Below are 27235 nucleotides of genomic sequence, written 5' to 3'. Positions count from 1 at the left end.
AACCCCAGTGTCTTCGTTAAAGCCTTCTGAGGTACCCTGAGACCTCTTGATATGTGTAAGTTCAGCTGTCTTACATTTTGTTCTGCTGGTGAAGGTCTTTTTGGGCCTAAGAATCAGTCTGGCTCTATTGATCTCAATGAGTGGGAGTTTAGTCTTCTGAATGCCTGGTTTAACTCCATCAGTTGAGTGTCTAACAAATTTAGTTATAACATAAAGCACGGATGTCTGAAAGATACTTTTTCAAAACGTCTTCCTTCTCATCCAAGAAGCTTCTTCAGGTCTGATAGTCAGACACCCCACCCCTGCCTTTGACCTCCACTCTTCTTGGGTTCTTGGTTGGCTCTGCCAGCATGATGGTTCTCAGCTCGCCTTGCGGCACTTGTGGATGTGAGACCCCTCCTTCTTCTGCAGCCTCCGATCTCCTATGAGCCAATCACGCTGCTTTGGCACCTTTTAAATCTTCTTCTCCTCCTCCTCCTTTTTGGAGCAGAGAGGGAAAATGCTGCTTCTTCCAGAAGAAAGAGCTCCATGCTGAAAGGAAGACATTGCCTCCGTGGGACATTAGAAAATCACATTTTCTTCTTGCTTTCACACTCCTATTTTCTCCATTCTTGCTTCTGACACACAATCATGTAGACAGACCCTCCTCCTTTTTTTCCTCACAGACAGCCTTGAACTCCTTTCTCCTTCCTTTCCAGCCTTCAGGCCTGAGAGCTCAGGAAGCAGCTACACTGCCAAACTCTGTTTTTCAGACCTAAATGCTAGACATGCCTCTATTGTTTTTATGGAAGTCACCATGAAGAATTTTTCTCTGAGGCAGGATCCCATAAAAAAGATGTTTAACATAGAATGCCAAGTCAGACCTGCTCTTAGACTGTGCTCCCTTGATACACCCCTGTTCTGCCTCCCCATCTCCCTGCCTATCTTGCTTGGAGAACAAGGCAGCCATTTACACCCAGGTGGCTTTTCACAATAGCTGTAACCATGCTTGTGTGCTGTGGGGAAAAGCTGTGTATGGGCCAATGGAGAGGAAAGTGGCTTGTTAGAACCCAGTAGATGGAAAGTAGATAAGGAAAGGGCTTGATGAAAAGGCTTAGACATTATTTTAATTATCAAGAGGATTAAGATTAGACTTACTGATAAGGTGGCCCAATCCATACTCTACTATTGCTAGAGTGTAGCAGATGTTGAGCAAGATCTTTCCAGTAGCCATTTGGAGAGGCACGGTGAATCATGGCAAAACCAGGAGAGAACCGGATCATCTCAAGTACCTAGCATTGCAAGGGAGGAAAGTCCTGCTCTGCTCTTCCATCAGATAAACCAAAATAAGATTGTCTCAGCCCTCAAAATGAGCCATTGTTGTGGAGCTGGTTTCCTCTAAAGCTTGTTGGAGAAAATCACCCTCAGGATGTTTCATCTTTTCACAAAAAACTCCAAGCCACCTACCCAAGAGTTGGTTTTAAGATGGGGGGCTATACAAATGTCATAAATCAATACATTTTCCCTCATACACCTTTCTTTCTGAATTTCTTAGGCTGCCGTTAAAGCTTTCCACAAGGATGAGGATCTGATAAAGAAATACTTGAATTCCCTGTTAATTGGAGAGCTAACACCGGATCAACCTAGCTGTGAGCCCACCAAAAATGTGAGTATTTCCCAGCATTATCTTTAGACCTCAAAGTGTGTCCATGTGTGTCTGAGTCTGAGAGAGAATAAAATCCATGCACAAAATGGCAAAATCTTGTATTACAATTAGAGCATGGGTTAGACAGAACATAATCTACATGAAGTTGCATTGAAAGTTCCCTTAGTGATTTGTTTAGAGTTCTACTTTTTGCAGTACTAATTTCTTCCTGAATGACAACAAGCCATTTTTCTGCTAAATTAAACAATTTAAATGAAGACACCTCTCTAAAATTAGCATGTGCATATAAAAGAAAATATGCTTAACAGAAACTTTAATTCTGGCCCTGAATACAAATTCCTAGGACAGTGGTGGCAAACCTATGGCATGGGTGCCAGAGGCAGCACTAGGAGCCCTCTCTGTGGGCACACGTGCCATTGCCCCAGCCTTGCCTCCCCCCGCAGCCCCCTCCTCTCTAGCAGCCTCCCTGAAGGAGAGTCGCCCCTGAGCATGGCCTACACGGAGCAGTGCAGCCAAGGACATGGCAGTCAGGCAGCGTAGACAAGACTCTGCCCTCACACCCCATCATGCAGTTGATGCTGCAGGGTGCGGGCAGAGGGTGTGGCCGCCATAGCATTGCTGGGCTGCCTGGGTGATCTGCGGTGGGCCCTGGAGGCAGTGAGTGGTCCTGTGGGCAAGTGGGGTGGGGGATGGGGGGCAGAGCGGGGGCAGGGCAGGAGGTTGGAGTGGGGGTGGGGCCAGGTTTTGGGCACTCGGTCTCTAAAAGGTTCGCCATCACTGTCCTAGGATGAACATGTATTTAGCAGTATTTTGAAGTTGCTGGAATTTATGGAGGGGAAATAAATAAATAGTAGCCCTCTGTGACCTTTTAGCCTTTAATCAATCAGCAGCTGATTGATTACAATTGATGCATCTTGATAGATCTGAAAATTTGCCCATTTTTATATCTAGTAAGTCAACGCACATCAGGGCAATGATGACCTTAGATGCAGGATTTTCTTTGTAGGATCAGAACCTTCATTGTTTTAAACATTTAAGACTTATTCATTGTTGTATTTATTTACTCAGTTATACTTTACTTGTCTAATCAAGTGGAACCCACAAGGAAATTTAAATCTGAAAATACATTTACAAGCATATGTATAGCTATATGCATATGTATATGTTAAAAAAGAATCATTTTACACTATCACATGTCAAACCATAGTCTGAGAATGTATAATATTCAAGAATGACTAGTTTGTTGTAAGAATAGATGTTTATTACACAGTTTAAATATGAGCCAAAACTTCCCTTGGTATGTTCTTTCTTAAACAGAGCAGCTTGACATATGTTGATAAACTGCAGTGAGCCTCATTCACCTTGTGATAATTAATTCACCTTCACTAATTTCTTTAAACTATCTCTTATGCAATATTTGTTCTGGCTAAAGTGAAAATAAGGAAGCAGCAGAAAGTACTTTTCACATGTACCTGCTGAGACATTGACTCAGATACAAATAAGCAATTGGGTATAACTTTTTTTTTTGGTAATATATACTGCTCAAAAAAATAAAGGGAACACAAACGTATAGGATCCTTTACATTTGTGTTCCCTTTATTTTTTTGAGCAGTATATTTTATTGATTTTTTTAAAACATAAATCACTTAATAATTGGTGAACAGTGTGTTGTCAGGGTTTACATTTGTAAATCAATCACTAACAATTGATTTCTATAATCCATAATCCCCATAATGGTTTTAGTTGATTTTCTCTTTTCCTCGAATGTCCTCTTTTGCAAGCATTGAGTTAATACAATTCTTATTGTTTTGATAGATAACAATTAAATATATATTTTTCCCAATGTTCCTAAAATAATAATCACATCAATATAATATTTTTTTTCTATCCAATCATTCTGATTGCCTTATCATAGATCCTGTTACAGACCTTATTTAAATTTGTTTCTCCCACAAAATTCAAAGTATTCTTACTGGTTAAGATTTTCTCAAAAATTAATTACATTTAAAGATTTAAGTCTATTTTTTTTTGCCATATGAACCATCTCAGCACTTTTACATTTCTTAAGGAATAGATAAAACAATAAAAAAGAAAGGAGAACAAGAGTAAAGAAACATAAAAAAATAACATACTACTTAACATATACAGTATATCTCTCCTAAGCTAATATATATTTCTTTCCAAGATTTCTTATTCTTTTTAACCATAATTAAAAATATGTTTAATCTTTAAATATTCCATTTAATATATCTATTCATCTAGTCCTTTAACTCTTATTCAAAACATTTTTATCCATTAAAATTTTCTTAAATTCAATCACATTTAAATATCTAAAACATTTCCTTTATCTAAGCCATTTCAACTTCTTTATATTACTCATATCAAGAAATAGAATAAAAAAGGGGGGGGGGAAGCATACTATATTATTTGAGGGATTCATCCCTCTTAGAATGACATATTTATTCCAGATCTCTTCTACTTCTTTAACCATATTCAAACAAATATTTCTTTTTTAAGTATTCTCTCTGATAGATCCCATCATCTATTTTCTTGATTTCCACTTTAGTCTTTTTCCTTTGCCCAATATATTTCTTGATCAATATATTTTGCTGAGTCAAAAAGTTTTTCCACATATTCATAAATGTTTCTGTAGATTTAAAAAGTAAATCAGGTGAAGTGTCTTTGTACGGGGCTTCTGCCTTTCCATGTTTGTTGAAAATCTTTTTCTTTTTCTTTCTCTCGGCTTCTCCTATCATTTTCTTTCCATTGTTCCTGACATCTCTAAAGTACATTTTATCCAATCTGTTTTCTTGTCTTCAGATTGATTTTGTAGTCTTAAGGGATAAGTTGTTTTTTTCAATTCTTGTGAATTTTTTCCCACTAGGAATAAATCATATTTCCTTGTTTTGTTATGTTCCATCTTTAAGTCTCTATTGTCAATTTTATATCCTCTCATCTGTTTTATCTGTTCCTTGTCTGTTGTTGTTTTCTGGGAATTTTTTTGTTGTAAAGTTAACTTGGAAATAGATTGACTTATAGTTTCAAAATTATTTTGAATTTCTTTGTGATTTAAAATCACTGTTGTCTGAATTAGTTGCAGTATACTATATATCTCCTCCTGTGGAATATTTATGTTTTCTTGATATGTTCTTTCCACATGTCTCTGATCCATGATGGCCAAGAATTTGAGTCTCTTTTTTTTCCTCTGCAAATAGCTTTAGAGTCCCTATTAAATAGATATTTGTAATCCAAATAGTTCAAAAAAGATTTTTTTCCTGAAATTTATAATTCTCTCTTTGACTACAGCCCAGATTACTGTCTTTTTTTGTCATAGCTGTTCTTTGTTGTTAAAGCTTTGAAGGTCACAAACACAGATTAGCTTTTCCCAGGTTTTACCAAGCCTTATATGAAAGTCATAGCTATTGTAGTCTTCATCCACCACTACGTGTCAGCATCTATTTGTTTTTCAATTTCCAAAATGAACAATTGTCTTTATAATGAAAGTCTTAACCATTCAACAATATTAGATTTATCCAAATTTAAGTTTTAAATTTCAGGTTTTATATTTATTTCACTTCCATATATTTTGATCCTCCATAAAAAGATTAATTCGCCACTTCTGTTAGTATAAGGATCGGGTGGAAATCCCACTCCTTCCCTTTCAGAGGTATTTTGCTTCTTGGGGATGTTTTCCAGGAAATTAAATATAGAATAGAAAAGAGAAGATCAAATTCCTCACCCAGTTTCAAACACGCTGTTCACAGTAGTGCTGGTTAGTACTTTTGGACTTTGGTTGCAATTAGCTTGAAGTATATTGTACAATGAAGTATGGCCAGCCCTTCTCCTGTCAAGTTAGAAGGCTTTCCCCAAGTCAAACAGAATGACTACTGTTGTTCCAGAATTGCTGTGGTACCCTTCTTTCTTTGCCACCTCTCTGGGGTAACTTAGATCCATTTAGGGTCCACTGGAAGGGCAAAATTAGCTGCGGGGGTGTGGAGAATCTGCAAGCCCACGATCGGTCACTACCGTGCAAAACCAGAAGTCTTTCCACAGTTAGGTATAACTTTCATTACTTTTGTGATCTCATGGAAGGTGAAAATACAGCAATTATTGAACATGGTTGGGAAATCAGTTGCTGGGAGCATAATTAAGTGTCACTATTTCTCATAGGAAATGCTGGTACATGATTTTCATGAATTACGCACGAAAGTGGAGAAGATGGGACTCTTGAAGTCCAGTGTTCCTTTTTTTGCTGTCATCTTTCTGCATGCGTTCCTGCTGGATGTGGCATCCTGGTTCACTATCTGGTACTTTGGAAAAACTTGGGTGCCTTTCCTTATTGGAGTAACACTATTCACTGTTTCACAGGTAACTCTTTGTGCTGCAGAGTATAGCAGGGTTGTAGAACAGACTTCAGCATACTTAATTTAGTAGTATAGTAATATTCACCACTCTACAAGTAATGTACTAGTGAATTTCTATCTCTGATCATGCAGGCCAGAATCAATTGCAATTCCCATTGGCTCCATTTATTAAAGAAGGGGAATCTCAATGTTAACGGAATTTGTGGGCAAAAATATTGTTATCAAATTTCCTCCTCATCTACACCATACCTAAATATTACAGTGCAGCTGTTGGAGTCCTTTTGTATAACTTCAACCTGCCTCATTGCTATAGCTTTTAAAGGCTAACAACAATGTAGTGGGCCAGTTCTCCCAACATTTATCATAAATGGAGCCCTTACTCTCTTGGAAATGGTTACATTCATGCTAAAATCCTGTTCATACGGCTGGAGGCTTGAAATCATTACAGCAGCCCTATAGAAGTTGATGGGGATGTATTTATTTTACTTTATTTATTTATTAAATTTTTATGCTGCCCATCTCCCCTACAAGATGACTCTGGACAGAATGTTGCTCCCACTCTGCTCCCATTATATTTAAAAGTTTCATTTCAATATGTAGTTGTCTTTCAAGTGTAATGCAAAGCATTCTGCATGACATGGCCTTACTAGAAAGTATAACTGTTTCTTCTTAGCCTTCTAGGAATCAGTAATGCTTAGGATGAAATGTGCTTACATTTCGGTTTAATTTTCTTTGCTACCGTTGGTACATAAATAGCTGTCATTGCATTTATAAATATAATCACTTTCCAAATGAGTGCTTAAACAAAGCAACCAGTCTTTAGAAATCAAAATCTTGCTTGGGAAAATCATACACACTTGGTGTAGCTTCTTGCCTTCCAGAACCAATATGGTTTCCTTCAATAGGATGAAGATGCTTACATTTCCTTTGCTAATGTCATTATATAAAACAGCTCCTATTGTTCTTCCCAATTTAAATTCTCCTCAGATAAATATCTGAGAATATGATCGCTTAAAATGAGCAATAAATCTTTAAAAACGAAGAACTTGGCCAAAGAAAATTCTCATACAATTCATGTTCTTCTTGCTTTCTAGATCCAATATGGTTTCTTTCAGCATGATCTTGGGCATATTTCAGTCTTCCAGAAGCCTAAATGGAACAGACTGGCTCAGACTTTTGTGATTGCATTCCTTAAGGTAAGAGTTTAAAACTGAGAGCGTGTTTGTTAACTTTGTTGAAGTTAAATTGTTATTGGTCACCCAGAATTGTAGGAGTCAGGCCACATACAAGTTTAAATTATTATTATGGTTGGTCACACAGTCAGCCAGATGTTTAGGACTGGGACAATGTTCTTTGATGGTGTTAAAGATTTTGTCATAGGATGTAAGGTGTTCCAAGTAAAGGTCCTTTTTGCAATTGGTTAATGGCGATTTTGTCATTTGTGAATGGTTTTCAAGTGGTGGTTCAGATGTTTTGGGACTACACCCAAGGTGCCTAGTACTATTGGTACTATCTTTGCTTTCTTTCCCCACAATCTTTCTAATTTTATTTGCAGGTCTTTGTATTGTGTAATTTTTTCCAGTTCTTTCTCTTCTGTTCTACTATCTCAAGGTACTGTGATGTCCACTGTTCAGGGTTTGTTTGTCTTTCTAATGGACAGTTGTTAACTCTGAGGTGTTATATTGTCTATTTGAATTCTAAAGTCCTTAGAATACTTTAGCTTCTTAATTTTCTATTACTTTGTTTCATGGTTGAACCACTTGCTTACCATTGCAGGCAAACGGTATTTCTTGCAAATATTTCCTTACATCATTGTTGTGTGTTGTCATGCTGTTCTCTGTAGTCAGTCTGTACAGTCTTTTTGCCACAGATAATTAGGTCGTCCACCATTTCTTCAGTTTTTTTTGCAGAGACAGTGTTTGCTGTCTGTTGCTTTCTCTCTTCATATGTATTTGTTCTTAAGGTTTGGTCTTGTGCAACCAAACTTAGCCCCTTTATCTCTTTCTTCAACTTTCATGCTCTTGGATTTGCCATGGCTTGTTGTCTGCTTTGCCTGCTAGATTTTTTTTTTTTTTTTTTGGTCTACTGGAGTTAATACTTTGGCTTTGTCTCTTTTCTATTCTTAATTTGGTCTTTCTTGTAGGCCAGTTTGATTTCTCTGGTTTTCAGTAAGCCTTCAAGGTTTACTAGTTTCATAGCATCTTCTTCACTGTCCTTCAATTATTCTTCCAATGCCTTTTTTTCTTCTTCAACTATCTACTCTACTTGCAATATCCCATGCCCTTGGTAGGTAGAGCCTGTCAGCTTTGCTGTGTCGATGAAGGGCATGATTCATTGTTATTATTTTTCTGATCTTCCTATCTGTATCCAGTGCATTGTTATTATTATTATTATTATTATCTATTCTTAACAATGTGAAGTCACAACTGCCAGTTCTTTAGCTAGTGTGGGCTTTCATATGCATCAAGTTCTTTCCAAGGACCTAGGATGTCATAATGTATTGGATATGTGTGGATCCAAGCAGTGTGACCTTTTGCAATTATCAGATGGAAATGTTGTCAATGTGCCATGCAAGAATACTTTTGGTATTTCACTCAATGTGCAATAACCACTGGGACACTGTAGCGTTTATGCCATAATCTTTCGATTATGATCTTCTCCAGTTCTTTGTCTTCTATTCTACTATTCCCTAGTTATTGCCACATCAATTATCCATGCTTTCTTCTTTTCAATTGCAGTTATATCTGCTGTATTATGAGCCAAGACTTTATCAATTTGGAAATTCCACAATATTTTAACCTGCTCATTTTCAACTACTTTTTCAATTGTATTACAGTATGTGCCACCAATTTTTCATTACTGGCACATGACAATTTTTACAGATTTTCCAGTGAATCATTTTGGCAAATATGTTGTGTTTTTGTTTACAGTCAGTTTGTGTGATCTTCTTGCATGAGCTGGGTATATATTCTACTGTTTGTTTTGCTTCTTTGTACAATCTGCACTGTGAATCATTTGATGATTTTTCACTTCTGTCCTCAATTGCATTAATTCAAATAGCTTGCTCTTAAACAGCCAAAGTCAAGCCTTCAGTTTCTTTTTTTTTAATATTCCAGTTGGTAAGCTATTGCCAGGTTTTATCTTTAACCACCTTTCCCCCAACCTTTTGTAGAAATTAACCATGTAATACTTTTCCTTGTCAGCATTATATTCTGTCTTTATTACACTGGTTTGATATTTGTTTTCTGTACTTTCTGTAAGTTCCAACTTTAACTTGCATCAATGTTTGTTTTTGGCTATCTTTTACATAATCAGCCACTACATGTTTTTCATCTTGTCAGAATTTTTGACTTGAAGTAAGCCTCTGCTTCTATTTCTGCAGAACAAGTATAATTTATCAATTTCACTACGTGTGTGTGTGTGTGTGAGAGAGAGAGTGTGTAAAACTCATAGTGAATAGTATCAGTTTTCTTGCTTTTCAGTCCCAATTGTACAGTTTAGCTTGTGTCCAGTTAATAATTCCAGTAGTGTATTGTATCACAGGGATGGCCCAAGTATCAATGGCTTTGATGGTGTTTCCACCATTCAATTTTATCTTTAGTACTTTTCTCACTCTTTAGATGTATTGTTAACTAATCACATTTTTAATTTGTCTGTACTTGATGTTATCCAACTCAGTGAAGTACTCAGATATTTGTAGACTTCATTCTGATGACTCCTGATGGTTGGGACATTTGGTGCTACAGTTCCATTACTATTTGTGATTTTACCCTGCTTTATTGTGACTCTAGCACATTTCTTTAAGCCAAATTCTATTGCTATATCCGTGCTAAAATTTGTTACAGTATTTATCAATGACTACATTATGTACATAACAATGTGAAATCACAGCTGCTAGTTCTTTAGCTGGTGTTATCTTTCATACATATAACATTTCCCCCCAAATTTTAGAATGTTATAATGTATTGGCATAATAAATGTGCAGATTCAACAAATGAGACCTTTTGTAACTGACGTATAGAAATTTTGTCAATAAACAGATTTATTATTTTTACATCTGGCAAAATCTGCCTTGGATTCCTCTGAAAAGACAAACTGCCAGCTTCTGAATTGCTGGTGCTCTGTCCCTTTAAGCCAGGCATGTCAAACTTGCAACATCACTTTTTCCCCATTGCCAGCAATGGTGTGGGTGCGGTTTTGATGTGATGCATCTGGCCCATGGGCCGGCAGTTTGACATGCCTGCTTTAAGCCCTCTCCTTAGCCAGCCCAGCAATTGATATCTTTAAAAACTGAGCAGAGAGGCAAATGGATAGAGTGGTGTTGTTGTGGAATGGGAGGAAAAGTGGTTTGTGTTTGTTTTGGAAACTAAAACATCCTGAAGCAGTATAGGGCAAATAGAATAGTTGCTGTTTTCCAGAAATAGGGCTCACAAAGAGAAGTAATAAAGGAACAGAAGTTATAGTAGAATAGAGAAAGAGTGGTATATTAAACAATGAGTACGAATCTTTGAGTACTTATGCATATGTTGACTACAGACGAAATAAGCAATCAAAATAAATCATACTAGGCTACTAAATAAAACAATCAATATAAATTATGATACAAGCAACAAAGTTATGGTCATAGGAAGATAAGGAAATAGATAAGGAAGAATGAGAAGGATAATAATAGAGGTACTTTCATAGTGTTGAAAGAATTGAGAATTAGTTGTTTAACAGAGTAATAGCATGCGGGGGAACTGTCCTCATGTCTAGTTGTTTTGGCGTTTAATGACCTACAGCGTTGCCTGAAGGAAAGAACCTGAAACAGTTTATGTCCAGGATGTGAGAGGTCTTTAGATATTTTCACAGCTGTCTTTCTGGCTCGTGCTGTATACAGGTCCTCAATGGAAGGCAGGCTGGTAGCAATTGTTTTTTCTGCAGTTCTAACCATCCGTTGAAGTCTGTGTCTGTTTTGTTTGGTTGCAGTGCCAAATCAGACAGATATAGAAATACAAATAACAAACTCAATAATTCCTTTATAGAACTGTATCAGTAGTTCCTTGGGCAATCTGAGCTTTCTGAGTTGGCGCAGGAAGAACATTCTTTGTTATGCTTTTTTAATGATGTTTTTGGTGTTAGATGTCCATTTTAAGTATTGAGAAGTTATAGAACCTAGAAACTTGAAGGTCTCTACTGTTGATACTGTGTTGTCGTATATTGTAAGAGTGGTAGAATAGGAGGGCTGCTCCTAAAATTTACTATCATTTCTACACTTTTGAATGTGTTCAGTTCAAGATTGTTCTGGCCGCACCACAAGGCTAGTTGTTCAACTTCCCGTCTGTATGCAGATTTGTCATTGTCTCGAATGAGTCCAATCACTGTTGTATCATCCCTAAACTTCAGAACTTTAACAGAGGAATTCTTTGAGATGCAGTCATTGGAATAGAGAGAGAAGTGAAGAGAGCACACAGCCCTGTTAACATAGAGGTATCTGATGTGATTTTGCCTAGCTTCATCTGCTGCTTCCTATCTGTTATAAAGCTTATGATCCATTTACAAATGTGATTAGGCACAGCTAGCTGAATCAGTTTAGTGAGAAGAAAATCTGGAATGATGATATTGAATGGCGAGCTGAACTACAAAAAGGACCCTTGCAAAGGTCCTTGGAGATTCAAAATATTGTAGGATATAGTGCAGAGACATATTAACAGCATCATCTGCTGATCTATTTGCTTGGTAGGCAAATTGCAAGGGGTCTAACAGAAGATCTGTGGTGGTTTTCAGGTAGGCCAGCACTCACCTTTCAAAGGTTTTCATAACTATGGATGTCAGAACAACTGGCCTGTAGTCATTCAGATCCTTGAAGGAGGGTTTCTTCGGCACTGGGATGATAGGAGAGCATTTGAAGCAAGAAGGAAGATAACACATCTCTAGTGATTTATTAAAGATGTGGATGAAGATGAGGACCAATTGATCAGCACAAGCTTTCAAGCAAGGAGTTACCTTGTCTGGGCCTGGTGCTTTTCCAGGCTTTTGTCTGTGAAATAGATCTCGCACATCTTTTTCTGTGATCACCAGAGATGGGGGGCTCAAAGAGATGAGGTCAGTTGTAGGAGGCTTGGCTGTTGGTGTATCTGAGATGGAGATATGGCAAGAGTTGACAGTGGTTTCCCCTCAAACCTACAGTAAAACAGATTCAGGTCATCTGCCAGTTGTCGATTCCCTTCAACATGGAAAAGTTGCTTGCTGTAACCAGTGATATTTTAAAGAGTTTTCCACACATTTGCTGTTCATTTTTGAGAACTGATTCCTCAGCTTTTCAGGGTAGCTTCTTTTTGCTGCACTGATCTCCCTTGTTAATATATTTCTGGCCTGATTGTACAGCATTCTATCTTCTTTCCTATAAGCTTCCTCTTTGGCACAACATAGTTGCTTGAGTTTAGCTGTGAAGCAAGGCTTGTTGTTACTGTGTGTTCACAGGCTTCTGGTTGGCACACATAGGTCTTCACAAAAACTAACATGTGATAATACAGTATCTGTGAGTTCATCCAAGTCTGCAGAGGTATCTTCAAAAACATTCCAATCTTTTGCCTCTAGGATGACAGTTGACATGCTGAAGGCATCTTGGTAGCTCTTGGTTTAAGTTAGCACTGTTGAAATCTCCTAACACAATGAGGAGTAAATCTGGATATTTCTGTTCAGCCACAGAATCTGGTCAGCTAGAGTTTGTAATGCATTGTTTATGCAAGCTTGTGGACAAAATGTATGTTGCAAATAAATGTGGAGAATAAATGGTTTGCAATTGATAATTATGTCTCTAAGTCCACATCACAGAATTTCTTTAGTGTAGTTACATTTTTACACCGTCAGTCATGCTGGAATCATTAGCTGAAGATGCTGTGACCTTTGTCCCATTAGCCCAATGCCCTTGAAAATGGAAAAGATGGTTCCATAGTTTCTCTATTTGCTCACTTTTGTATTTCTATATTTTTCTAATGTGCCAGCAATTGGGGTAGGGGGATTGTGGGCAGGGGAAAGCAGCTAGATCAGGTATAACGTACATGGTAATACTAGCTCTTCCAAAGAAGAAATAAAGACTGGAATGTATGTATGCATTTCAACATTTTCTTCACAGGGTTTCCCAAAGTCTTGGTGGACTGACATGCATAACCAGCATCATGCCAAGCCCAACTGTTTCCAGAAGGATCCTGATCTTGTTATGCACCCATTTGTCTTCAGCTTAGGGAAGTCTCTCTCTGTGGAGGTGAGTAAAGTTTAGATAATCATATTCAAAAAATTATGAATGCCTGAACAACTTGTAATCAGACACGGGTAGCCCAGGGGCTTGTAAGCTGTGTGTGGTGCCTGATTCCCCTTTATCTTTTTCTTTTGAAGTTTCCCAGACTTCCAGTTTTCCACCACTGAGATTCAGCAACATACGCATTGCCATTTGCTGCAGATTTTCAAGAGACAAATTAAAAAAAACTTCCTAAAACTACCCAGTCTGAACTTATCCTGCTAAATACAAAAACACTTCAAAAAAACCCTTCGTTGTTCTGATTTGTATGGTATTATTATATCATTCACAACATTTATGAGCTTCCAGGAGCACAAAAATATTACTGCAAATATTATTGCACTCTTCATTTACTAGACATAGAAAAGTTTCCTGTCCCTGGTATCCACTTTTGTCCAGATGGGATGGATCAAGTCTCCTCAAATGCAAAGTCATGGACAAAATCTGCCCTTAATGAGGAGAACCAATCACTTTTTACAATTCTTGAGCTGAACTGTGAAGAAGAGAGGCTATTAAGTCTATCTTGAAGAGTGGTTTATTTTGTCCTTCATTAAACTGCTGTGTTTCTCCTGTAGCTTGGAAAAAAGAAAAAGAAATACATGCCTTACCAGCACCAACACAAATATTTTATCTGTGAGTACTTCTGCCATTTTGCACCAAAAAGTTAGTCTAACGCTAAAACAGTTCTTCCATCAGCCTTGGCCGTCCTGTGGAGAGCCTTCAAAGGGGTTTCTGAGGTTAAGTGGTAGTTGTTCTCCAGCTGGTTTGGGGACTTCCATTTTTTTAAATTTTTGTTTTTATTTATATTTGATGTTTCTTGAATGGTTACATGGTTTTGTTACTATGTAAGCTACTCAGAATCACATTTTTGGAGAGGAGCAATTATATAAATTGGCTAAATCAATTAATCAGTGGAAACATACGAGAAAAATGGAATATCTGGAATCAAAGGTCAAATTGCTTTGATAAAAGTATTCGGTTTTTCTCCCAAATGAATCATTCCAGATGTGAGACGATAACTCCCAGAAAACTGGAGTTCTAATCCACCATACATGAAGTTTGGCAATGACATGGAATGGATGGCCCAGCAGATGGAGGAAATGTGTAATAGTAATTAATTAGTGAGTAGAAAAGATGAGAGGAAGGAGGAAGCATATAAGAAATGCTTTTAATTTTGAATGATTCACACATATTTGCTTTCTTGCTTTCATTTTTTCCAGTACTGGCACCCTTAACATTCGTTATTTTTGCGTACTTAGTTGTACTTCGCTATGTTGTCAAGAAGAAACAGTGGAGTGTAAGTATTTGACCGACATGCAGACACAATACCTTCTGCTATGGGAGAGTATATACCAAAAATAAGAGCCACCCAGAAAATAAGCCCTAGCCTGTTTTTTTTTAGTGTGCTCCTAATATAAGCCTCCCCCCAAGCCCATGTGTGTTTGGTTGTAGCCAGCACAGGAGGCAGCAAGCACAGGAGGCCTGATGATAGCCATAGCATGTGCAGCACAGGTAAGTCCAAGTGCAGAGGCAGAGCCAGGGGAAGGCAAGTGATCTGGACATGCTGTGCAGCTGCCTGGCTCATAGGAGGCTCGCACAGTGGCACTGGCAGCAGGTGGAGTTAGAGGCATGGGGGGAGGCAGGTGATCCAATCATGATGTGTGTTTTCCTGGCTCATGGGAAGTTTGTGGAAGGCTCATGTGTCAGCATAGGCAGCAGGGGGAGGCAGAAACATGGGGAGGAGGCAAGTGATCTGTCCGTATAGCACGTTCGGATCTCCTGCCTCCCCCCATGCCTTTGCCTCTGCCTGCTGCTGGTGCCATCACATGATCCTCACACCTACCTCCCACTCCGCATCTGCCTCTGCACTCAGACGTACCTGTGCTGTGCCAAGGGGCTGATGGGCTGCGACTGCTGCTGGCCACCATCAGCCCCTACAGATTTGCCACCTCTCTTTCACAGGCTGGGGGGAAACTGTATGCATTGAATTAATTGAGGTCAGCAAAGAACTAACTCTTTAGCTGCTTGCTGATCTCTTGTGTTCAATATAAGGATCTGATGAAAACAAAGAGCTAAACTGCTACTGCAATTCCAATATTAGATCCTATTTGTTTAAACTCTAAACAGCACATAGATTAAAACAGATCTGATTTCAAAAATGTAAATGTGAGATGAATATCAAGCACCTGAAATGAGAGCATGTGCCCGCAGGGGTGTGTGTGTGTTTGTGCAATATTTTGCAATAGTTGGAAAACCTGTGCAGGTAGTCCTTGATTTACAACAGTTCATTTAGTGACTGTTCAAAGTTACAAAGGCACTCAGAAAAATGACTTATGACCATTTTTCATACTTACAATCATTGTAGCATCCCCATGGTTATGTGAGCAACATTCAGACATTTGGCAACTCCTCATGATGGTTGTAGTGTCCCAGGGTGAAGTGATCCCCTTTTGCAATCTTCTGACCAGCAAAGTGAATGGGAAAGCCAGATTCACTTAACATTTTTGTAACTAATTTAACATCTGCAGTGATTCATTTAGCAACTGTAGCAAGAAAGGTCGTAAAATGGGACAAAATTCACTTAACATATGCTGCATGACAGCTGCTTCTGCAGAGAGACACTGGGCCAGGAACTGGAGAAACAGAGTGAGGTGGTGGCACTTGCTCTTTCTGAGGAGGTTTCCTTGGAGTGAGAGGGGCCATCACCAGCACTCCCATTGGCTTTTGAGGCCACATTGAAGTCCAAGCTCTAAAAGTTGCCAAGGGGGGAGAGAAAGCACCACTGCTGTAGAGCCCCTGAGCCCCTCCCAAGAAATCCCCCATTGAAGGGAGCCTCAAAACCAGGGGCAGCATCAGTGCAGTTGAGAATTCTCTACAGTTCCTACCTGACAAGGGAGGGGGGAAGTTGGATAGGAACTGTGGTGGGCGCTGGCTTGTAAAAGCTGATGCGACTTGTCAAGTGGGCAGAGATGGGGTCTGCTGCAGGAGAGGAGGGTGAGCCCATCCACCCAGCTGAAGGAAAAGCAGGCAGTGGCCCTCCCCACCCTACTTGATGCTGATGTTATTCCTTGCAGCTTTATTGAACCTGCTCCGCAAAGTGCAGAGGGACACATGGCTAATTGTCCTGCATGGTGAATTGGCCATGGCAATTTGTCCTGCAGCCAATTACCCAGGGTTTGGGGGGGGAGGAGTGACAGGGGACAAGTCACAGGGGAAGAGCAATGAGGAAGGGGCAGCTGGGGGCGGCATGAAGTGGGTGTGCACATTCTGTTGCGCTCAATGGTCATAGATTGCTGCATGCTCTCACTTGTAATATTTGTAATTTCCAGGGCAGAACTGACCAACGAATTGTTCTGCTGTTGTTCTATGTTACAGTGCAATAACTTTCTTTTAAATATGATCTTTCAGCTCTTTGTTAAACTAAGTGATCTGCGTCATATAACGTAAAGTATTTTAAAATCAACCAATTTGCATAAAGTAATTAGGAAACTGACAAACACAACATTTTTTCATACTTTTTAACTCTCTCCCTTTTTTTGACAGGAACTTATTATTATTTTATTCTACAATTTCCGTATGTGTCTCATGTACGTTCCTTTAATGGGATTCAAGACCTTCATGGCATACTACTGGCTCGCCAGGTAGGAACTGTAGGGAATTCTCAACTGCACTGATGCTGCCTGTGCATATAATTGATGCATGAAATGAGGGAGATTTTATGTGTGGTGCTTCATTTCCTTCATGATCTTGCCAGTCTGAAGGAGGGCAACTGCTACAATGTCTGAGTCATGAATCACAGGAAAAAGTGATTAGGTCTTTGATCTGATTTGCAATTTATTACATATATGACTTTGACACTGTAATATCTTAATGCAAGATCAATCACAGCACCAAACTAATGAGGGCCAAGCCCAATTAATATTTGCATGAGAGACAGTCAGGTAATATGCCTAAATACTAGAATAGAAAGGGGATTTTTTTAAGTTTCTAAAGTGTTTAAAAAGTGTTTCAGTAGAAGGTAGTGGGAAACCACATCTCTATTCCCTCACTTCCAAAACACCTTTTTGTTCATGGAGTCATCAGGAGTCAAGGTTATCTAGAGCAGGGCTTTTCAACCTTTTCACAGATTGTACCACTTTTGAGTACCAGCAGTGCTTAGCAAGGTGTCAAAACCTTGATGGCTAAAAAAAGGGGGGGGGGATTTTGGGTTCTACTGATTAGATTCATTTGTTGTTATAGAAATGGCTAGTTTATAATATTATAGAAAAGTAAAAAGTTGAGGTTCAGTGTTAATGCTTCCTTCTACTGCAACAGAGGAAGTCTGTTCTTTTTCCCTTCTCCCTCTCACTTTTCCCCCCTTTTTCCTCCCCATTGTGTCCTACTATTTGCTTTTGTATTTTTGTATTTTATTCTATAATCTAATAAAATGTTACAAACTGTAGAAAAAAAAGGAAAAAAGTACCAGTTTTAATTTCTTTGGTGGCTGTTCCTTTGCTGAATCACTTTCCTTTTGCAATGACAAATGTATGATGAATCTATCCATGTTTATTAATATGCATCACTATCAGCTAGCTCAGGAGTCTTCAAACCTGGCACTTTTAAGGCTTGGAGACTTCAACTCCCAGAATTCCTCAGCCATCATGGCTAGTTGAGGAATTCTGGGAGTTGAAGTCCACAGGTTTAAAGTTGCTTCCAATTTTGTATGGTAGAGACCAGTTGTGGGCTTACAGATTCTCCACATCCCTGCAGCTAATTTTGCCCTGCCAGGGGATCCTAAATGGGTCTAAGTCGCCTGGAGAGGTGGCAAAGAAAGGAGGGTGCTCCAGCGACTCTGGAATGGCAGCCATTCTGTTTGACTTGAGGAATGCCTTCTAACACGAAAGGAGAAAGGCTGGCTGTATTGCATCAACCAGCCCAAGCTAATTGCAACTGAAGTCCAAAAGTACTAATCAGCACATTTGTGAATAGCATGCTTGAAACTGGGTGAGGAATTTTATCTTCTCTTTTCTATTCTACATTTAATTTCCTCGAAAAGACCCCCAGGAAGCAAAATACCTCTGAAAGGGAAGGAAGAAGATTTCCTCCCCACCCTTATACTAACAGAAGTGGGGAATTAATCTTTTTATGGAGGATCAAAATATGGAAGTGAAATAAATATAAAACCTGAAATTTAAAACTTAAATCTGATAAATCTAAAATCGTTGAATGGTTAAGGCTCTCATTTTAAAGATAATTGTTCATTTTAGAAATTGAAAAACAAATACTGTAGATGCTGACACCTAGTGGTGGATGAAGACTATGACAGCTATGACTTTAATATAAGACTTGGCAAAACCTGGGAAAAGTTAATCTGTGTTTGTGACCTTCAAAGCTTTAACAACAAAGAACAGCTATGACAAAAAAAGACAATAATCTGGGCTGTAGACAAAGAGAGAATTATAAATTTTAGAAAAAAACTTTTTTGAACTATTTGGATTACAAATAGCTATCTAATTGGGGCTCTAAAGCTACATGCAGAGAAAAGAAAGGAAGAGAAAAACTCAAATTCTTGGCCATCTTGTAGAAAGAACATATCAAGAAAACATGAATACTTCATAGGAGGAGATATATAGTATACTGCAATTAATTCAAACAACAATGACTTTAAATGACAAAGAAATCTGAAATAACTTTGAAAATATAAATCAATCTATTTCCAAGTTAACTTTACAACAACAAAATTCCCAGAAAACAACATTAGAGAAGGAGCAGATAAAACAGATAAATGGATAAAGAATTGAGACTAGAGACTTAAAGATGGAACTTAACAAAACAAGGAAATATGATTTAATTCTAGTGGGAAAAAATTCACAAGAATTGGAAAGAAGAATTTAACCCTTAAGATCAAACAGATTCCTTGCAAACCTAGCAGACAACTTTGTCTTCCAAAAAGTAGAGAAGGGAACTAGTGGATTAGCCATTTTGGATCTAATTCTCACTAACAGAGATGAAATTATAAAAGGTGTTGAAGCCACAGGAACCTTGGGAGGAAGTGATCATGCAATATTGGAATTCAACATTATGGAAGCACAAGCAATAGAACACAGTCAAACTAGAGTCTTGGACTTTAAGAGAGCTAATTTCAGTAAACTTAAAGAGGGCTTGGGAAGGACTCCATGGATGAGAATCTTCAAGGGGAAAACAAGTCAAGAAGCTTGGGAAATTTTGAAAAGTGAGATAATAAAAGTCCAGTCTAGCACAATACCAACAAAGAAGAAAAATAACAGCTCTCAAAAGAAACCAGCATGGCTGCATAAAGAACTCTGTGATAAATTGAAAGATAAAAAGGACAAGTATAGAAAGTGGAAAGAGGGGCACATAACTAAGTCAGAAGATCAACAAATAGCTCGAACCTGCAAAGATGAAGTGAGGAAAGCTAAGGCTCAAAATGAACTAAGGCTTGCGACCAAAGTCAAAAATAACAAAAAAAAGCTTCTTTCAACATGTAAAAAACAAGAAAAAAGTGAAGGAAATGATTGGTCCATTAGTGGGGGAAAGTGGCAAGAAGGTGACAAGCAACAGGGAGAAAGCAGAACTTGTTAACTCATTTTTTGCATCTGTCTTTACACAAAGGGAAAAAACAGACTAACCTACCAAAAATAGTGCCATAAAAACAGAATAGAAACACAAGTTAAGATAGGCAAGAAAATGGAAATTGAGCACCTGTCCAGCCTAGAAGAGTTCAAATCACCAGGATCAGATGGATTACACCCCAAGGTTCTCAAGGAACTGGCAGATGTGATCTAAGAACCATTGAACTATATTTTTCAAAGATCCTGGAGCACTGGGGAACTATCAGAGGACTGATGTAGTTCCCATCTTCAAAAAAGGGGAAAAAATGGACCCAGGAAATTACAGACCTATCAGCCTGACCTCAATACCTGGGAAGATTCTGGAAAAGATAATCAAACAATGAATCAGCAGACACCTAGAGGCAAACAAAGTCATTACTAAAACCCAACATGGGTTCATCAAAAACAGATCATGCCAGACAAATCTTATTGCATTCTTTGACCTAGTGACAAAATTAGTGGATCAGAGGAATACTGTGGATATAATTTACTTGGATTTCAGTAAGGCATTTGATAAAGTAGATCATAACCTACTACTTGATAAGATAGAAAAATGTAGGTTAGAAAGAATCACCACCAGATGAATCCATAGCTGGCTGACCGGCCGTACTCAGTGTGTGGTCCTCAATGGAACCGCACCTACATGGAGGGAAGTGTGTAGTGGGGTGCCCCAGGGCTCTGTTCTGGGCCCAGTGCTCTTCAACATCTTCATCAACGATTTGGATGAGGGAATAGATGGGGAACTCATCAAATTTGCAGACGACACCAAGCTGGCAGGAATAGCCAACACTCCAGAAGACAGGCTTAAGATACAGGAGGATCTGGACAGACTTAAACATTGGGCACTATCTAACAAAATGAAATTCAATGGTGAAAAAAGTAAGGTTCTACATTTAGACAAGAAAAGCCAAATGTACAGGTATAGTATAGGAGGTACCTTGCTCAATAGTAGTAACTGTAAGAGAGACCTCGGGGTCCTAGTGGACAATCACTTAAATATGAGCCAGCAGTCTGCTGCAGCTGCCAAAAAGGCCAACACATTGCTAAGCTGCATTAACAGAGGGATAGAATCAAGATCACGTGAAGTATTAATACCACTTTACAATGCCTTGGTAAGGCCACACTTGGAATACTGCATCCAGTTTTGGTCACCACGATGTAAAAAAGGTGTTGAGACTCTAGAAAGAGTACAGAGAAGAGCAACAAAGATGATTAGGGGACTGGAGGCTAAAACATATAAGGAACGGCTGCTGGAATTGGGTATGTCTAGTTTAATGAAGAGAAGGATGAGGGGGGACATGATAGCAGTATTCCAATATCTCAGGGGCTGCCACAAAGAAGAGGGAGTGAAGCTATTTTCCAAAGTGCCTGAAGGCAGGACAAGAAGCAATGGATGAAAACTAACCAAAGAGAGAAGCAACCTAGAAGTAAGGAGAAACTTCCTGACAGTTAGAACAATTAACCAATGGAACAACCTGCCTCCAGAAGCGGTGAATGCTCCAACACTGGAAGTTTTTAAGAAGAGACTGGACAGCCATTTGTCTGAAATTATAGGGTTTCCTGTCTGAGCAGGGGGTTGGACTAGATGACCTCCAAGGTCCCTTTCAACCTTATTATTGTTGTTGTTGTTATATTTATTATGGATCATCGCACAGTCAGCCAGATGTTCAGACTGGATTTGGCATTTTGTCTACTTATCGAGTCCTTACCTAGGACCTGGGATAGGCAGATGTGGATGTTTGATGGTATTACAGATATTGTTGCAGGATGGAAGCAGTTCCTAGTAAGGCTGCCTTTTGCAATTGACTAATAGCGAATTTGTCAATGCCAATGGTGTTCAAGTGGTGCTCCAATTGTTTTGGGATTGCACCCAAGGAGCCTATGACTATTGGTACTACCCTTGCTTGCTTTTGCCACAGTCTTTCTATTTCTATTTGTAGGTCTTTGCATTTTGTTATCTTCTCCAGTTCTTTCTCTTCTATTCTGCTGTCTCCAGGCACTGCCACGTCCACTATCCAGACTTTTTTGTCTTTCTTATCGACAATTGTTAAGTCTGGGGGTGTTATGTTGCAGGTGCTTGTCTGTTTGAATTCTGAAGTCCCAGAGCAGTTTAATTTTATCATTTTCTATGACTTTCTCTATTTTATGATCCCACCAGTTTTTGCTTACAGACAAATGATATTTTTTGCAGATCTTCCAATGCACCATTGTTGCTACTTTGTCATGCTGCTGCTTGTAGTCAGTCTGTGCAATCTTCTTGCAACAGCTTACCAAGTGGTCCACTGTTTCTTCAGCTTCTTTGCATAGGCGGCACTTACTGTCTGTTGCTGTCTTCTCAATTTTGACTTTGTATGCATTTGTCCTTAAGGCTTGGTCTTGTGCAGCCAGAATTAGTCCCTCGGTTTCTTTCTTCAATTTTCCTGCTCTTAGCCATTGCCAGGTCTTGTTATTATCTGCTTTCCCAGCTATTTTTTAATGTATTGGCCATGTAGTGCTTTGTCTTCCCATGCTTCTATTCTGTTCTTCATTTGGTCTTTCTTGTAGGCCAGTTTGGTCGCTCCACTAGTCAGTAAGCCTTCCTGATATACTAATTTCAGTGCATCTTCATCATTGTTCTTCAGATATTCTGAAGAAGCCATTTTTCTTCTTCAAACATCTGATGTACTTGTAGCATTCCACGCCCACCTATTTGCCTTGGTAGATAAAGTCTGTCAATGTCACTGCGTGGATGAAGGGCATGATTCATTGTCATTATTTTTCTGGTCTTCCTATCCATTGCTTTTAGTTCTGCTTGAGTCCAGTCCACTATTCTAGCTGTGTACCTAATGACTGGAATTGCCCAGGTGTTGATTGCCTTTATGGTATTTCCTCCATTGAGTTTGGACTTTAAGATCTTCTTTACTCTCTTGATGTATTCACCTCTAATCTTTTTCTTGACTTCAGTGTGCTTGATGTTGTCAGCTTGAAGGATACCCAAGTATTTGTAGTAATCTTCCTCATCCAGACTCTTAATGTTATTTTTGTGGGGCATCTTGATTCGTTCAGTTTTCAGTACTTTTCCTTTTTTGATAGTAAGTGTGGCACATTTGTCCAAGCCAAACTTCATAACAATATCTTGGCTATATATCTGGACAGTGTTGAGCAGCGATTATTATTATTATTATTATTATTATTATTATTACAATATAAATCTGAGGTCAAGAAAACAGATTGGATGCACGGCGCCGCCCCCTGAGGGGAGAAAATGGCGGATCACCTTCTTTGGCGACCCCTGAAAAATGGTCGATCGACCCCAAATGGGGTCGCGACCCATAGGTTGAGAACTGCTGCCGTAGACAGTTAAAGGGGGTAAAACTAATTACATTTGTTTAAAGGGATTAAAACTTTCCCTATTGTCTTTTTTCCTCTTTCCTGCCCAAACCACCACCTTTTATAGCCTCTCCTCTCCTCCTCCCAACTTTTTCTTCAGTTCATCTCCAGCTCCGAGGTGCTTCCGAAAGAACTAATCAGATGGAGCCCTGCCGGCTCCTGGGGCTTCTGCAGAGCTCAGACAGTCCTGCAGCTGCAGTTGCCTCTCCCTCAGGCTTGGGTCACTTCAGCTCATTCCCCTCCTCCACTACACTTCTCTACAATGGTCGCGTACCACCTGCCATATAGCAAAATACCACAGGTGGTACACATACAGTACCACCGGTTGAAAAGCCCTGACATAGAGGAGACTTTACATTCTTCCTTTAAAAAAAAAAAAAAACCCTGCCTTTCCACACCAGCAAAATGGTGATCCATGGACAATATGTCAATGAAGAGCCAGTTTGTGGCAGGTGAAGGTTTTGGCCTAGAACACAAAAAGAAGTTCCAGACCTGCCTTAGGCATGAAAACTATCTGGGACCAGTCATAAACTCTCAGCCCAACACAACTCCTAAGGTAGTTGTGGGGAAAATAGGAGCAAGGAGTATGTTCTCTGTCTTGAATTGAAATATAATAATAATATAACTGATGAAGGAATGTGATGTTCTCTGACCTCAGGATTCCCATGATGCTGATATCCCTGGGAATTATTGTTCTTTGTGCATTGGAAGACCTTGAGCATTTGAAGTACCGTATAATTAAATAAATGCCTTCCTGTGTAACAGATGAAATAAGTTATTCCCTCACTTTTAATTACTTGCCTTCCACTGGAAGATAAACCCTGAAAAAAGTGGTGGACTTTGTGAGGGCAAAGTCAATAGATAAAATTGGAAGACAAGAGAGGTTTTCAGAGAAGACAATGATAAAAATTATAATAATGATAAAGACAATGATAACAAAATTGTAAAAGTTTTCTAATTGTTTTATTTCTCAAAATTACTTATTTCCACAGGTTACTAGAAAGTGCATGGTTTATTTGGGTCACTCAAATGAATCACATTCCAATGAACATCAATTATGACCAGAATTTGGACTGGGTCTCTTGCCAGGTAAGAATATTTCCATTTTCTGCTCAGAAGCACCATCTTTCTTTCACTTAACTCGTTAATGCTTTGGGGTTCATGGACTTTGAACAGAGGGCTTTCATGGCTACCACTAAAGTACTTTAACCATTATAACATTTAGGAAAAAATAAGAACTTAAGTTTTTGTATGGATTGGCAGATAGATATAGAAGAGGTTCACATTATAGATGTTTGAGTTGAACAAGATCCATATTAAAGGATGTGCTGAGCATATGCAGAGTAATAAGCAGCAGACAGCTCCAGTTAGACATTCTTCACAGTATCACTGTCTTGGATGCAGTGTGTAACCTCAGCCCAGCTATCAATGAATGCAAACAGTTCAAAGTTCAAATTATGAAAAAAGGAAGCCTGACTTCTATCTGAACTACACCTTAAAGAGAGGGAGGCTAGAGAGAGAATGAGAGAGGAACAGGAAATATCCTTTTTTAATTAGCCATGAGAAACAGACACCTTCTCCTTATCTATCTGTTGGCCCTAGTGGTCAACAGGCTCTTAGGTGGAAATGGAGAGTACAGTTGTCAACATTTTTAAATGCGCTGATATTCACACTTGGCCTCTGAATGTTGTACTGGACATGCCATCTCAAAAACTGTAAGGAGGAATCAGGATAAAAGCTACAACTTATTTCATTCCATTTGTGTGTGTGTGTATGTGCCTTCATGTCATTTTTGACTCCTGGCAACTGCTTGGATAAGTCCCTACAATTTTCTTGATAAAGTATTTTTGAAGTAATTTGCTCTTACCTGCTTCCTAGGGCTGAGAGAGAATGCCAGGCCCAAGATCATCCAGCTGGTTTTGTGCCTAAAGCAGGACTAGAACTCACAATCTTCCAGTTTCTAGTCTGATGCCTTAAGCACTACCCCAAATTGGCTCTCACTTTCATTTCTGTTTACTGTACTTAAAGCTAAAGATAAATGCCTACTTTCCAGTCTTATATTTTAAAATGTTTTCTTCCTTTTCTCCTTTTCTTGTTTTCTGCTATCAAATTGAGATAACAATTGTTCTTGGACCTTCAGATTGTGCAGTGCCATTCTCTTAGGCACAAGGTTACTGTACAATGTACATTGTCCATTAGAGCTGGCCTGAGTTGAGTGTTTACATTCAAATGTTTAGAAAACCCAGAATGAACAAAGAGAAACCAAACAGAAGCCCAAACCCATGAGCCAAGAATAAGAGTTGCTTGTTACAGAATCTCTCTATGATAGGAAGCAGCAGTGGCTGGAAAGAAAAGGGCTGATTGGAGAGCTTCATCCACTGTCTTTTTCTCCCTTAGCTCACAGGAACATGCAATGTTGATCATTCCTGGTTCAATGACTGGTTCACTGGGCATCTGAACTTCCAGATTGAGCATCAGTGAGTATGAGCCGGAGCAAAGGCCAGACCGCAGAAATGTCATACATCACACATGGCCAATGTTAAGCAGGGCTGCCATGTTATGGAGCTACCAAAAGTTCTGGGATAGTCACCTGATATCCTCTTCTCTTCTCTTCTTGCAGCCTTTTCCCCACCATGCCTCGACACAATTATTACAAGGTGGCTCCTCTAGTGAAATCTCTGTGTGCCAAGCATGGTGTTCACTATGTGTGCAAGCCCATCCTCACAGCTTTTGCAGATATATTGCAGTAAGTTCATGGCTGAGGGAGGCTCCTTTTGGGCACTGGCATAACCAGAAGAGATTGAAGCCGGAAAGAGCACAGAAGAGATTGCCTGGGGAAGATGTTCTCACTGCCATCAATCCCTTTCTCCTTTGTCTTTTTGCAGTAGCTTGAAGGAATATGGGCAGGACTGGCAGGAAGCTTATCTCCATGAATGAGGACTGGGAGATGCTCAGACAGCAACAGAAGTACATAAACTTGGTAAGACAGGGTGACTTTTAATTATGGAGAGAATGGGATATTTCCAATAATGAATTGATCACCTCTCTGTTCCCCTTCTTTAACAGAGACATCAATATTTGATCACCTCTGTGTATCACCATTTATGAATGGGAGACAAGCAGGGGCTGAGTGAAAAGTTGTTTTGGTGAACCTCTCACTTTCTGTTGATTGATTGCAAAAGTAGGAAAAGGGAAATGACACAAAGAGTGTTTTGTTTAAGTAGGTGGGAACATTAACAAAGGAGCTGATAAGCATTCAATTTACTCTTTTGGCTTGCCTACTGTTCCCATCTCTTTAGGGGCCCTATTTGACTGCACCTGTCATACACCCACCCAGGTCATTCCAGTGGGATACCACTACTCTAATTTGGAGTTAGAAATAATTATACTTTGCAAGATCCAACCTTGTGTAATGATCAGCAATCATTATGAAAAACTTTCCAATCTGAGTTTCTTTAATGAGTCTTTTTTCATTTCTTGACAGTGGTTCATTGAGTTCTCATGACTGCCTGCCCTTATTCATTTGAAGAAGTAAAGGCTGGTGGGGACCTTCCTCCAGGAGCTTTTCCATTAGATGTAAAGTCAGGACCATCTTTTTCCTGTGATGCTACCAGAAATGGGCTCCCTTTCTCTTTCTCCCCCTCGGTTTCCAAACCAAAACTTCTGTTTTCTTACAATTTTGGGAAACCATTTGACAATTCCTATTGATACTGGAACATGTATAGTATTCAGTACTTCTACTGTTTATGTGAAATATTATTAGACATTGTTTTATTCTGGTTTATAGAGTTTTTTGAAAATTGTCTGAGGTGGGAAAACAGAGATAAGTGTATATAAAAAGCTGAGGTGAAATTTGAACTTCTGATTTTGACTTTCTCTTGGGATAATGAAGAAGCAGGGGGAGAACCAGAGACACTTTGGATAGGTGATGGGTGGTATAAATAAGTAAATAAATAATAAAAATAAA

At 39.0% G+C, this 27235-nt stretch overlaps 1 protein-coding gene across 1 annotated transcript in view; it reads left to right on the top strand.

Moving 5' to 3' along the window:
* The window catches only part of LOC120312443 (acyl-CoA (8-3)-desaturase-like), a 31662-nt gene extending 4427 nt beyond the window's left edge, over window positions 1-27235 (top strand). The window contains exons 2-13 of the mRNA XM_039353172.1: window positions 1535-1645; window positions 5816-6013; window positions 7104-7205; window positions 13127-13255; window positions 13864-13921; window positions 14509-14585; window positions 16832-16929; window positions 24261-24357; window positions 25666-25745; window positions 25889-26014; window positions 26154-26248; window positions 26753-27235. Of these exons, the coding sequence (XP_039209106.1) occupies window positions 1535-1645; window positions 5816-6013; window positions 7104-7205; window positions 13127-13255; window positions 13864-13921; window positions 14509-14585; window positions 16832-16929; window positions 24261-24357; window positions 25666-25745; window positions 25889-26014; window positions 26154-26205 (1128 nt within the window). The 3' untranslated portion in view covers window positions 26206-26248; window positions 26753-27235. The remainder of the gene's footprint in view (window positions 1-1534; window positions 1646-5815; window positions 6014-7103; window positions 7206-13126; window positions 13256-13863; window positions 13922-14508; window positions 14586-16831; window positions 16930-24260; window positions 24358-25665; window positions 25746-25888; window positions 26015-26153; window positions 26249-26752) is intronic.

The sequence above is a fragment of the Crotalus tigris genome, unplaced genomic scaffold (assembly GCF_016545835.1).
Source record: "Crotalus tigris isolate CLP2741 ecotype Arizona unplaced genomic scaffold, ASM1654583v1 scf7180000018504.2861643, whole genome shotgun sequence".
In the NCBI taxonomy this organism is placed as follows: domain Eukaryota; kingdom Metazoa; phylum Chordata; class Lepidosauria; order Squamata; family Viperidae; genus Crotalus; species Crotalus tigris.
This window is presented reverse-complemented; position numbering and strand designations above follow the sequence as displayed.